Source organism: Phyllobates terribilis, unplaced genomic scaffold (genome assembly GCF_046119375.1).
Source record: "Phyllobates terribilis strain yellow unplaced genomic scaffold, ASM4611937v1 Scaffold_7__3_contigs__length_470593459, whole genome shotgun sequence".
Classification (NCBI taxonomy): Eukaryota; Metazoa; Chordata; class Amphibia; order Anura; family Dendrobatidae; genus Phyllobates; species Phyllobates terribilis.
Window position 1 is genome coordinate 50,072,556 of NW_027362767.1, and position 14,262 is coordinate 50,086,817.

At 48.2% G+C, this 14,262-nt stretch overlaps 1 protein-coding gene across 2 annotated transcripts in view; it reads right to left on the reverse strand.

Annotated features, from left to right (window-relative positions):
* SETD3 (SET domain containing 3, actin N3(tau)-histidine methyltransferase) overlaps window positions 1-14,124 on the reverse strand; it is a 34,229-nt gene extending 20,105 nt beyond the window's left edge. The window contains exons 1-7 of one of the 2 annotated variants that reach the window (XM_073638530.1): window positions 13,961-14,124; window positions 11,126-11,175; window positions 10,780-10,894; window positions 8,905-8,997; window positions 8,574-8,725; window positions 5,480-5,552; window positions 3,867-4,123 (exon numbers count right to left, since the gene is read on the reverse strand). In XM_073638530.1, the coding sequence (XP_073494631.1) occupies window positions 3,867-4,123; window positions 5,480-5,552; window positions 8,574-8,725; window positions 8,905-8,997; window positions 10,780-10,882 (678 nt within the window). In that variant the 5' untranslated portion in view covers window positions 10,883-10,894; window positions 11,126-11,175; window positions 13,961-14,124. The remainder of the gene's footprint in view (window positions 1-3,866; window positions 4,124-5,479; window positions 5,553-8,573; window positions 8,726-8,904; window positions 8,998-10,779; window positions 10,895-11,125; window positions 11,176-13,960) is intronic. The other variant, XM_073638528.1, reaches the window with a different exon arrangement.
* Window positions 14,125-14,262: the final 138 nt, after the last annotated feature.

The following is a 14,262-nucleotide window of genomic DNA, read 5'->3' on the forward strand; positions in this document are numbered from 1 at the left end:
GGTGCGTGTATTCAGAGGTCAGACCCTCAGCGATCAGAGAGTTATCACCTACATTACAATCCCAATTGCACTCTCTGCATTGCTCCCCCAGTAATGGCCGCTGTGGCTTTATAGACGGCCCGTGTGCGCACACTAGAGAGGCAGATAGGTCTCATTCTCATTGTTGTGGCCATAATGTGAGGGATTTTAGGAGGATTTGTCATCTCTCCCAGCATGGACTTTTATAGTCAATACTTGCATTCCACCTAAAATTCCAATTCTGGAGAAGAATTTGTGCAGTTGCTCTGTTATTCCTCCTGGAAAGGTATAAATGCGCTGACAACTGGGTGTAAATACCGCTCAGCAATGGGGGTGTAGTCCCCACAGTGACCAATCAGTGCTGTCAGTCAGACAATGTAGAGACACACCTTATTGTTAAAGGGAAAGACAACTCCCATATGTCAAGGCCTGTCAGGCATCAGACGGCGCACAGAGGGTGCAGCGCGCATCCCGTCAGGCATCAGACGGCGCACAGAGGGTGCAGCGCGCATCCCGTCAGGCATCAGATGGCGCACAGAGGGTGCAGCGCGCATCCCGTCAGGCATCAGACGGCGCACAGAGCGTGCAGCGCGCATCCCGTCAGGCATCAGACGGCGCACAGAGCGTGCAGCGCGCATCCCGTCAGGCATCAGACGGCGCACAGAGCGTGCAGCGCGCATCCCGTCAGGCATCAGACGGCGCACAGAGGGTGCAGCGCGCATCCCGTCAGGCATCAGACGGCGCACAGAGCGTGCAGCGCGCATCCCGTCAGGCATCAGACGGCGCACAGAGCGTGCAGCGCGCATCCCGTCAGGCATCAGACGGCGCACAGAGCGTGCAGCGCGCATCCCGTCAGGCATCAGACGGCGCACAGAGCGTGCAGCGCGCATCCCGTCAGGCATCAGACGGCGCACAGAGGGTGCAGCGCGCATCCCGTCAGGCATCAGACGGCGCACAGAGGGTGCAGCGCGCATCCCGTCAGGCATCAGACGGCGCACAGAGGGTGCAGCGCGCATCCCGTCAGGCATCAGACGGCGCACAGAGCGTGCAGCGCGCATCCCGTCAGGCATCAGACGGCGCACAGAGCGTGCAGCGCGCATCCCGTCAGGCATCAGACGGCGCACAGAGGGTGCAGCGCGCATCCCGTCAGGCATCAGACGGCGCACAGAGGGTGCAGCGCGCATCCCGTCAGGCATCAGACGGCGCACAGAGGGTGCAGCGCGCATCCCGTCAGGCATCAGACGGCGCACAGAGGGTGCAGCGCGCATCCCGTCAGGCATCAGACGGCGCACAGAGGGTGCAGCGCGCATCCCGTCAGGCATCAGACGGCGCACAGAGGGTGCAGCGCGCATCCCGTCAGGCATCAGACGGCGCACAGAGGGTGCAGCGCGCATCCCGTCAGGCATCAGACGGCGCACAGAGGGTGCAGCGCGCATCCCGTCAGGCATCAGACGGCGCACAGAGGGTGCAGCGCGCATCCCGTCAGGCATCAGACGGCGCACAGAGGGTGCAGCGCGCATCCCGTCAGGCATCAGACGGCGCACAGAGGGTGCAGCGCGCATCCCGTCAGGCATCAGACGGCGCACAGAGGGTGCAGAGCGCATCCCGTCAGGCATCAGACGGCGCACAGAGCGTGCAGAGCGCATCCCGTCAGGCATCAGACGGCGCACAGAGCGTGCAGAGCGCATCCCGTCAGGCATCAGACGGCGCACAGAGCGTGCAGAGCGCATCCCGTCAGGCATCAGATAGCGCCCAGAGCATGCAGCGCGCATCCCGTTAGGCATCAGACGGTGCCCAGAGCGTGCAGCGCGTATCCCCTCAGGCATCAGACGGTGCACAGAGCGTGCAGCGCGCATCCCCTCAGGCATCAGACGGCGCACAGAGAGAGTGATGTTACACCGAGTGTAATTTCCCCAACAACACTAAGGTGCCTTTTTCTGTCTGTTTCCATGAAAGCCGACAACCAATATGGCCTCCGCCACAGCTCCCATCAGCGCGGTCACTCAGCTTTCCTACCGTACTGTATAGTACTTCGGCCCCAGACGTCTGGAGGAGCCATGTTAGCAGCCATATTAGTTGATCACCAGCTTTCTAGAAACATCTGCAGTGAACGCGCTTCCTCAGAGCTGCGCTCACGGAGTCGGATTTTATTCCTGTCTGACGCGTTTCACACCTGCTTCTTCTCATCACTTAGGGCCACAGGCCGGTTTGGAACAGCAGCTGCAAAACATAAAATGTGTGTTTTCTTCCCGTCGTCCGTGGCGTCTGCCGGCCAGGCTCAGGTTATTCGCTCTCCCCGCACAGAATCCAGCCATTTATGGGCAAGCCGGTGAGAGAAAGCAGAGGCCGGCTGAAATGTTTATGGAAAGCAGAACGGCCTAACCCTGCCGTCCACGGGTCTCGTTCAGGGGATTCATTAACACTTTAGTGCCAGGTTATCTGGTGGGGAGATGTGGAGGAATCCTCCATCTGCTCCTCCCTGTGTGACCCAATGTCAACTTCACCTTGGAGGCCCGTACAGCAGCTGCGAGCCGTCCCCGCTAGCCTCCTCAAAGGGGGTCAACGAGGGGGGAAAGGGATTTATAGGAGGGAAGGATTTCTAGAGAAACACCGAAAACAGGGGCTAGTTTTGGGGGGTCATCGTATTTCAGGGTCCCTTCTCAAGGCCATACGATATTGGACAATATCAAACAAGAAAATTTTTTTTTTTAAAAACTTCTTCCTGGGATTTTGTAATTATGCAGCAGAAAGTTAAAGGGATCTTCTATTGAATTATGCATGCATTTAAAGGGACATAAGCAAAAAAACAAAACACAACAGAACCATGTTCACATGTTGCAGCTATAAATGCAGTAAATGCGCATGAACTTGCATGCAATTTTTTTTTTGCAGAATTAGTGAAAGTTTCACTTTGCTCCCAAACATAGAATTACAAGTTGAGTCATCAATAGACATCAAAGAAAACAACTCTCCCCCTTTAAAGGGGTTAGTAATATTGCAAACGGAGCAGAGGGATTTTTAATTTTATAGTTTACAGCTCATTAACTAGATTGCCGGCCACCTCTGCAGTATATCAGGGGTGGACGATCTCCTAGGCAATCGCTCCTCCGATGCTGCAGAGTCAAAAGCTACCTCTGCTTTCAGTATGGGAGTGAGCAGAGTTTAGACCAGCAGCGCGACTATGCCACTGGTCAGTATTCAGGAGCGCACCGCCTCTGGCAAGCAGGGAGCTGAGAGGCTGGGGAGCGGTGTGCTCCTGAAGAAAAAAAAAATAGTATTAGACAACCCCTTTATAAATACATATACACTTCAACAATCATTTTCACTGCTCCGATGCATCCCATCTAAAACAAGCAAAGTAACTTTGTGACTAATTGTAATTAAAAATCTACCGTTTTGTTTACACAGCTCCTGTGCAGATCCATGTATATCCATGGTTACAGACTACAAACACACCCTGTGTAGTCTGATCCCAGCATGTTACTCCCTTTTCTCCTTCTGGAGACAGATGGAGTGACACACAACTGCAGAATTGGACGACATGCAGGAATTGTTTCCCCTTTTTTTTGTAGTTTTGTGTCTCCATGGTTAAAGAATACAAAATAAATCCCGGCGTGTAGTCTGATTCTAAAGTCCTGTGTCATTCCTTTGATCTGTCGCGAAAAGAAGCCAAGTGAGTAAAGCACGAGTGCTGGGATCAGACTACACCGGAATGTTTGTAGTCTGTAACCATGGAGACAACTGAAACTTTTCTGATATGTAATAGAAGTGGATGCAGAAGTCTATAACCCCTGATGAAGATTATTACACGTGTTCACATGGATTCATTCACAGATCAGCGTCCATACCTGAATGACCTTGTAGAAGTAGGCGTATTGCCGGGCCGTGTTCTTGTACTGGCTGAAGACATCATGGATGGCCTGTGTAGACTGAAGCTGCTGCACCTCCTCCTCCTGGAAGTACAGGGGGGTGTCATACTCGTTGGGCAGCGTCTTGATGTAAGGGAGCCAGAAAGAATTGGGATTCGCTCGCTCGCACAACAGGTGGAACGCCAGGGTGATGTTCCCCATCGCCTGCAGAATGCGGTCCTGCGAGTACAGCGACCCTGACAACACAGAGGAGGGATTATTGCAAACGTAGAAACAGAATTTACCGGGACAGCAATGAAAAATTGGAGCAGTACTTAAAAGGGTTAATACAAAACAAGCTATCCCTGATGTACATGATGGGGCATATCGTGATGATCGCTGGGATGCCAACCGTTCGAGAAAGGGGCTCTGCAGCCTCGCCTTGAACAGAGCGGAGAAGGGAGCGCTCGGCCTCCGCACCAATCATGGCCCGGCCGAGCAGAGCGCTCCGCTATTTCCAGCCGTCCCATAGACAATGTGTGGAGCGGAGGCAGAGCACGCACATCTCCGCTCTGCTCAGGACCAGGCTGCAGAGCCCCATTCTCAGGACTTCGGGTCTCGATCTCAGGGACGGTGGGGGTCCCAGCGGTGGTATTCCCAGCAGTAAACACCCTATGGATACCTGATAACGTTTGACCCCTTTATAAAGTGATAAGTGAAGATAAGCGGTGTCAAAAGTTTTATAGCAGTGACTTCTCTCCAAATCACAGTAGTATTTCCACTTTGGACAGTTAGGACATCTCTACTAGTTATGGAAGATATTCATCAAGTCCAAACGACACTAGACACTGTGAAAATATCACTATATACTTAATCCAATGTGTTTATTTCAAACGCACAGGATGACAGACTCTAGTGTGAATTAAAATGTATACTTTTATAGAATATTAATAATAAAAACAGGGAACATCGAAACAAGAGAGATGCAACATACAGCTCGGTCATAGCTCAGTCCACATAATAATATAGCAATTAACTAAACCACCTTATTACAATAAAGTACGCTATGTTAGTACCATGAAAACATAGAGAAATAGAAAAAGTGCCAATAGTGCAAACAGCAGTCAGTGAGTACAAATAAAAGGGATCTGGCATTCAATCAAGAAATAATTGTAAAGTGCTAAGTGCTTGATATATATTTAGGAAAAAAAACACATGGGAACCCCCGTTATCCACACTGGTGAGGGGTCCCTGAGGGTGGAGTCGCATTTATCAGATATTTCTGCGATATCCTGCAGATAAGCATCAGACCACTATCTCGCTTATGGCAAACTTAAAGGTTCAATATTAAATGGACACCATCCCTTTAATTACAATGCAATACAGGCATTAATAGTGGGAATCTGTAAGGTATGCAGATGTAGCAGAGCTTATAACGCTACAAAAGCTACAGCCCTATGGAGACCACAGATTACAGACGCTGTGCCACATGACAGTCTGAGCTCTGCTGCATCTGGAGAGCCTGTAATCCAAGATCTCCCAGCGCTCGCCGGCCGCCCCATGACTAGGTGATCACTATCCAGCCAGTCCAGAGCGACATACAATGTTCTTACCCAGGACTGAGTGCTTTGCAGACTCCACAGTCATCAGTAACTTCCTTGGTACCCAAAGAAATAACTCTTCAGCCTGTGGGTGAGAAACAAGTCTTAAGTCTCTGAGATTCCCAACCATGCTTTACACTGCAGCACTGCCCATTCACATTGCTGGATGGGTCCTGCCAAACTATAAATTTTGATACTTAAAAAAAGTAAACAAAGAAATGTTAAAAAAGTGATAATTCTTTATCCTGCAGCAGTAAAAAAAAACACAAACTGAACAATAAATTTGGAAAAGCATTCGCCTGATCTCTACTGTTATCAATTGCGGGAAATAAGTGATTATGGACGGAAGCGTTTACACGAGGACCAAGCAATCAGAGATTCATTTTATATATATTTTTTAACAGACGGACAAATGTGTTCTGTGATTGAGTTTGCAGATAATAATCCACATGCAGCGGAGGAGCGGCGCTCCATTATCCGGGCTGGCCATTAATATACACCAGGTACCTGCTGACTCCATTTACTGGGGACAGAATACAATCTGTTTTTTTTTTTTTTTTTAGCGCTGCCTACAAATCATGTGAAAAGTGATCTGCGGGCACAGCGGGAACGCCGAGAACAGTCAGATGACACAACAACGTGTCCCGACAAGCCATAAAGCCGGCGACGAACCAGCCGGAGAGGAGACTATTACAAGCCAAGGCCGAGGGATAGAACGGGATTAGGAGTTTTTTTTGGTCGATTAAAGAGAGTAAAAAAAAAAACAAAATTAAAATATAATAAAATAACTATATATGGACAGAAAAGACCAAAGCAAATTGATCAAAAACCAGACGCTGATGAAAGGCTGTTGTAAGGCTGTGTGCCCATTATGCGTTTTTCAAGTGTTTTTGCAGCGGAATTTCTGCAGCAAAAACGCTTAAAAAAAACGTTTGGTAATACGCGTCCCATGGTCCCCAATGATAATCCGCATGTGCTGGGCACATGCTGCGGAAATTTCCGCTGCGGATTATCACTGCGGAAAAATACGCAGCATGTCCATTATTTTTTGCGGACACGCAGCGCAATTGCCGCCATTGACTTGCACTGAATCGCTTAATATCCGCATGACTACATGTGCACATGCAGATATCACACGGTTCAATGTGCGGATGGTACCGGGGTTTGGAGAAGAGGAGACTCTCCTCCAGACCCGGGTACCATAGTACCTGTAAAAAAAAAAAAAAAGAATTGAAATAAAAAATATACATTATACTCACCTTCCGATGTCCCCCGGTCTCCTGTATGATACATCCTGGCTCCCCGGCGGCTCGCGATGTTGTAAAAGGACCTTCCATGATGTCATTTAGTCATGTGACGGGTCACGCGATCACTAACATCAGCGGTCGTGTGACCCGTCACATGACTAAATGACGTCATGAAAGGTCCTTTTATACCACCGCGAGCCGTACAAGACACCGGACGCACCGGAGAGAAGACCGGGGGCCATCGGAAGGTGAGTATAATTTTTTTATTTTTTACCATTTTTATACTATTAACTTGGTCACATTATATAAATCCATGCCGGTTGCATGGATTTATATAGTGTGACCAAGTTGTCAAGCACTTTCCAAGTGATGCTAAAATCGCTTGATAACCCGCATGCAGAAATGCATGCATAAAAGCTTGACAAACGCTTCTACCTGGCAGGAAAAACGCATGTAAAATCGGCATGCATTTTTTCCTGCCAGGGAGAGGCGGAAAAAAAAATCGGCAGCATTTTTGCATCGTGGGCACTTGGACCTAAATATGGCAAATAGGCTAACATTCAGTACTAATTAAAGGGCTATTCCAGCCTAAACAACAGATTGATGAGGGTCCGACCACTGGGAGCTGCACCGGCCAGAAGAAATCGGTATGGCGAGCCCCCAACTGATCTAACCAGTATCAGTGCAGACCCCCCCCACCTCCTTATGGACATTCAGTGAAAGGGACCCGAGACCACCACCGATTCTACGAATGCAAGAGACGAATCACTATGAGCGGTGTGGAAGACTGCAGCCAGCTGCAGTGAACGACATGCAGTGCAAAACTAGCAACGGACGCAGCTATATCCCAGCTCTGCATCGGCCTTATCACGGATGTCAGACCGCCATCTACCACCATCAGCCGCACATCCCAGTGATCTGCCGTCAGGTTACTAGATGGAAAACCTCATATACAGACACCAAGTCCTCCAACAATAATGTTATTATAGAGGCATCCCCCAGGTGGCCACGTGTTATAGGTAATCACAGGCACCAATAATCAAATCAACCCATTATATGGTGTCCAATTAAATTAAGGTCGTCTGGTCATGACAAATCCATAAGACATCAAATATCACATCGGTGGGGGTCCGCTACCTGACACCCCCACGATCAGGTGTTACAAGCTCAATTTGAATGGAGCTGCAGAGCGCCACGCCAGTCAGTATAGAAAATAGCAGCTGATCTGCAGCACCCAGCAGCGGCCGCTACACACTGACAAACTTTCACATCTGGCCACTGCCAGAGCACAAGACAGATGATCGGTGGAGATCCCAGGTGTCGTACCCCCACTGATCTGACACCCACAGGATAGACTGTTGATAAGTCATTAATAAGCTGAAACTGGACAACCCCTTTAAAAAAGAGTCACTTCAGTAATATCTGAAAGTATCACTTTCTCTTCTTGAGATCTGGTCTCTCCAGGAATCGAACCCACAACCTCCATCTTTGCAGGCAGTAGCTAAAGCTACAAGACCGTCAGTGTAAGCTGTGGCTCATAGCTTTAGCTACTGCCTGCAAAGATGGAGATTGTGGGTTCGATTCCTGGAGAGACCAGATCTCAAGAAGAGAAAGTAATCTCTGAATGCGACCAGCTAAGAGGAAAATAATTGCAGCCTCACAGATAAGACCAGGCATATTGAAATCTAACATGCACAATCCTTGTCTCTCCTGATGTCAGACATTGCTGTTCGTACTTTATATTATAGGTAGGATCCACTACCATGCATTGCCATCATAATAAAGGGGGAAGTACAGATCAGGCGACACCTACCCCTTCTATTACTGCCATATTTCCCAGAACACGGGGGACGTCTTACCTTTATGTCTTGTGTCGCTTTCAGTCCAAAACCCTCATTGGGGAATTCGGTCAGTACAAAGCCCTCAGTCGAGGCGCCATTCTCTTTTGCCCATTGGATCAGCTCAGAAAAATAATCTTCCCTTTTGCCATCAAAGACGACAGATAAACCTGCTGTGATTAGAAGAGGCCACGAGGGGTGTTAGCTCCGGATCTAATGTGCTGCTGCATAGAATAAGTACATCGATATTATATGCTGGTATATCACAGCCATGGAAATATTAAAGCGTGGAGTCCAAAAACCCCCCAGGACAGGTGAAAACTTAAGGTGGATGTTCAGAGCATCTGCAGACCTTTCTGCTTCTTGCGAATCCTCTCGACCAGTCCCCGGATCTGCACGTATTCTTCCCACTCTCGCCCGGGTACAGAGCTGGGATTACTGCACTCTGCCGGAATACAAGGACCAAGATGAACATCAAGAACTGAAACCTAAAAAGGTCTAACAATATTATACTCCACCGCTGTACTCTAGAGATGAGCGAACGAATTCACAAGACCCTGACGGTAGCCAGGTCAGCATTCTGTGGCCAGGGGACGGGAACCCGGTGAATCGCCTCCTACCTGCACTCATCTGCAGCTCCTCTTTTGATTTCAAAACAGGACCAGGGATGGCAAGAGGTTCGCAGGGCTCCCGTCCAATGGCCACAGAATACTGACCAGGGTCCTGCAAATCGATTCACTCATCTCTAGTACCATCTATTCTGCTGGTGCAGTCACTGTGTACATACATTACATTACTGATCCTGTACTGATTCTGAGTTACATCCTGTATTATACTCCAGAGCTGCACTCACTATTCTGCTGGTGCAGTCACTGTGTACATACATTACATTACTGATCCTGTACTGACCCTGAGTTACATCCTGTATTATACTCCAGAGCTGCACTCACTATTCTGCTGGTGCAGTCACTGTGTACATACATTACATTACTGATCCTGAGTTACATCCTCTATTATGCTCCAGAGCTGCACTCACTATTCTGCTGGTGCAGTCACTGTGTACATACATTACATTACTGATCCTGCACTGATCCTGAGTTACACCCTGTATTATACTCCAGAGCAGCACTCACTATTCTGCTGGTGCAGTCACTGTGTACATACATTACATTACTGATCCTGAGTTACATCCTGTATTATACTCCAGAGCTGCACTCACTATTCTGCTGGTGCAGTCACTGTGTACATACATTACATTACTGATCCGGAGTTACATCCTCTATTATGCTCCAGAGCTGCACTCACTATTCTGCTGGTGCAGTCACTGTGTACATACATTACATTACTGATCCTTTACTGACCCTGAGTTACATCCTGTATTATACTCCAGAGCTGCACTCACTATTCTGCTGGTGCAGTAGCTGTGTACATACATTACTTATCCTGTACTGATCCGGAGTTACACCCTGTATTATACTCCAGAGCTGCACTCACTATTCAGCTGGTGCAGTCACTGTGTACATACATTACATTACTGATCTTGTACTGATCCTGAGTTACATCCTGTATTATACTCCAGAGCTGCACTCACTATTCTGCTGGTGCAGTCACTGTGTACAGACATTACATTACTGATCCTGAGTTACATCCTGTATTATACCCCAGAGCTGCACTCACTATTCTGCTGGTGCAGTCACTGTGTACATACATTACATTACTGATCCTGAGTTACATCCTGTATTATACTCCAGAGCTGCACTCACTATTCTGCTGGTGCAGTCACTGTGTACATACATTACATTACTGATCCTGAGTTACATCCTGTATTATACCCCAGAGCTGCACTCACTATTCTGCTGGTGCAGTCACTGTGTACATACATTACATTACTGATCCTGAGTTACATCCTGTATTATACCCCAGAGCTGCACTCACTATTCTGCTGTAGCAGTCACTGTGTACATACATTACATTACTGATCCTGAGTTACATCCTGTATTATACTCCAGAGCTGCACTCACTATTCTGCTGGTGCAGTCACTGTGTACATACATTACATTACTGATCCTGAGTTATATCCTGTATTATACTCCAGAGCTGCACTCACTATTCTGCTGGTGCAGTCGCTGTGTACATACATTACATCTTCATTAGTATAATGGAGGTCCCGGCAGTCGCCTCTTCCCCCTCAGGAGAGCACAGTCTTTTCGTCCCATTTCTTACTTACTTTGCAGTAAGTCACTGATCAGGTTCATCATCTCTTTTGGGGACACAGCAGCTGCGGCTCCGCTCCCCGACTTCTGGGTTTTCACTCGGCTTTTCTTTCCCATTTTGGATTCTTTCTGCAAAGAAAGTCGCAAAAAAACGAAATAATTTTTCATTGAAGGAAGGAGCAGATTTCTTTATGTTGCAATAAATCGCGGTCCCCCAAGGGTGGGCGCTGACATGTAGTGGGGTAGATTCTCTAGGGGACCACATATCCTACTTAAAGGGTATGTACACTTTTATAACCAATGATTTTTTCCACCCCGTTATTCCTCTAATGCATCTAAAACAATACAATGGTTTTACACCTCGTTACCTTTATTTCCTACTGAGCCTCTTAAAAGAAATTCAGGTGCACCTGCAAAAACAAAAAAATATTCGTATATTAGCAGAAAAAGTCAAGAATGATCATCGAGATCTGAACTGTCATCACCGGCTTTTATCCAATGTGTAGATTTGATATTGAGCCTTACAAGTATTATAAAGAACCCCTATGCTTTACACTGCAGCTCTGTCTTTTTAGGCTACATGCACACCACTAGCACAAGCTCAACAAACTACAAGCATCTGAACGGCAGTGAGAAAAAGGAAAATATTGTGTAACTGCGGCACTGGGGGGGGACAACGAGCCTCGATAAAAGGGGGAGTCTGGAGAATCTGCGTCTGTTCTGGAAATGCAAAAATCATCATGTAAAAGGGAAAAAAAAAACACTACTAGTAAAAGAATCCAGTATCCTCTCAGCCTGGAAAAGCATAATTATTTTGTCACTGGCGCCATGGTAACAGGAGAAAGGGATTATTTAAATATCACGAGCGATCGCAGCACAAAAAAGGGGATCAGTTGTCACATTACTTTCTACGGGTGACGCAGGGCCCCCCCTACTACTTCTCCAGACAGATGGCGGACCCCCAGTGATCAGTATTCAATGCACTTCCAATTCTGAGAATATCCCTTTAACAAAGTTTTTGGCTTGACTAATATCCCAGTCATGCTGCAGAGGCTTATTAACAGGTCAGACGTCGACTACAGTGTAGATCCCTCCACTAGGTGGCGCCATCATGTTCTCTTCCATTCTGGCAAAAGCACATTTGCATATTTTTGTTCCCATGAAGCCTCCATACTTATAAGCTGTGAAAAGGGTATTCATCTATCCATAGGATAAGGTTAGATTGTGGTGTGGGTCCCACTGCCAGGACCCCCATTAATCTGTGCAACCAGGAGCAGCGCCATCCTTTGTGCCAGTCAGACAGACAGCAGTGCAGCACCTTCTCTGTGCGTCTCTGCCTCTCTCTCTCCCCATTTCATAGACTTCTGAGTAATGTTATCCTACTATGAGCCGAAAGTTGGTCTCTCCTCCCAAAACTGACTTTATAACATATAGACACCTACGGAGGCAAATGGATTTATTCTTAACCTAAAACACTTATTTTAGGGTAAAAATAACTGGGTTTCATATAAAGTTTTGCACCATTTGGTCTTTACGAGTTAACTGAGAATCAGTCAGTGACATGGTTCCTATGAGGAGTTGGTAATAACGCTTATCTGACTTTTTCTGAGCTCCTCTCAGCTGATTTATGACCAAAGACAACATCAAAGGAAAGGTGAAGCTTGACCTGGTCAAAAATCACCCGAGAGGAGCTCAGACAAAGACAGATCTAGAAGTCACAGACAAGTGCAAGCTCACTGGCAGACTCTCAGTTAACTCATTCTGCAGCCAGCATTGTGCAAGGAAACAAAGCCTATAAAAGCCAATAAGTGGGGAGGTTAGTAAGATGGATAACGTCTCGTACTGTCTATATAACACCCATATAACTTATTGTCAGGGGTTATTTGTCAGCCAAAGCTCAATACCCCTATATAGAGGACCCTTCCCTCACCTCTCTTTAGGAAATACTTATGCAAATAACCATCATATATTGTACTGTCCCTCTGTTATTCCTCCTGGAAATTAAAATTGATCATTGAGCGATGCCCCTTAACTTGTAAAAGTAGAGGCGGAAGTAACTGACTGGACAACGTAAAGCTGTGGGGGGCCCGCACCCCCAACTGGTAACAATCAGCTGTCAATAATACATTTCCAGGAGGAATAACAGGATTTCCATAGCACGAAGTCCTAGAAAAAAAAAAGCTGATTGGAAATGGTTAGTTCACAGAGATCAGGTGTGTCGGACGATCTGACCGATCCTCTATGGTCACACACAGGTCCAGGCTGCCTGCAGCACGGTGTTATGTAATGACTGATAGCAGCGGTACCAACCTCTGACCCCACTGTTATCCAGTAGACCACAACTCCCAGCATGCCCTGACAGCAATCTGCCCATACAGCGACCTCATCATCCAGCTTTATTTATAAGGCGACATCATAGCATATAAGAATTGAGCTAATGTGCAGAGCAGGGGGGGCTACAACCTGAGATTCTCCTGTGTGTGGGGGACTACAAATGCCAGCATGCTCAAAGAACCATAGGCTAGAGACAAGTGTGGCAACCAGTGGCTGTCCAAGTGTTGAAAAACTACAAGCCCCAGCAAGCACTAACAGCCGTTGGCTCTAGACCAGTTGTCTCCAACGGCTGGGGAACTACAACTCCCAGCAGGTCTTCAGCTTTAAACCTGTGGTGTCCAACCAGTGGCTCTTCAACTGATGGAAGACTATCACTCCCAGCATGCCCTGACACCCTCCGGCTTTATACAAGTAGTTATTAACCAGAAGTTGGGGAACTACACCTCCCAGCATGCCCTTGACATTCTTCTGCTCTAGCACAAGCTGGGCATGCTGGGAGTTGTAGTTTCCCAGCCACTGAAGAGCCTCAGGGTGGGGAGCACTGGCCTAGAGCAATGTCTGCAACTTGAGGGTCCACCCGATGTGACGAGTCAGGAGTTACAGGGGCCACATACCCCGCGCCCCTAGAGTCCACCAGTAATTAGCCGCAAACCCCAGGCGCCGCCATACACCCCCCAGCCACTGATGTCACCTGCCATAGAAATGAATGGGCAGGGGACAGCGAAACACCATGAGCACAGCAGGGGGCGCTCCTGAGCCAGGGTCCTGTGCACCGAGCTGAGTGCTAGCTCCTGGGTCTATTCCGCAGTGCGCAGGACGTGCAGTGTGTCCAGGGCGGGCGGGAGAGCAGCCAGCACTCACCTCCCGCGTCCCTCCGTCACACAGCGGCCTGTGCCCGTCACCGGCTGGGGAGAATCAGCCGCAGAAAGCCGGAGAGATGGTGAGAGAGGAACCCAGCACAACCAAACATCACCCCGACAGCGCCCAGCATCACTCTGCAGCGATTGGACAGCGGGAGGCCAATGAAGCCTGTGATTGGTTACATCACCCGCCCGTCACTCACACCTTACAGAGCCCAACATACTACATCTGTCACGTTTGGTTGTTAGTGCAACGTCGCTAAACCAGCCCCTTACTCTGACGTCTTTCGTCCTGATTGGTTC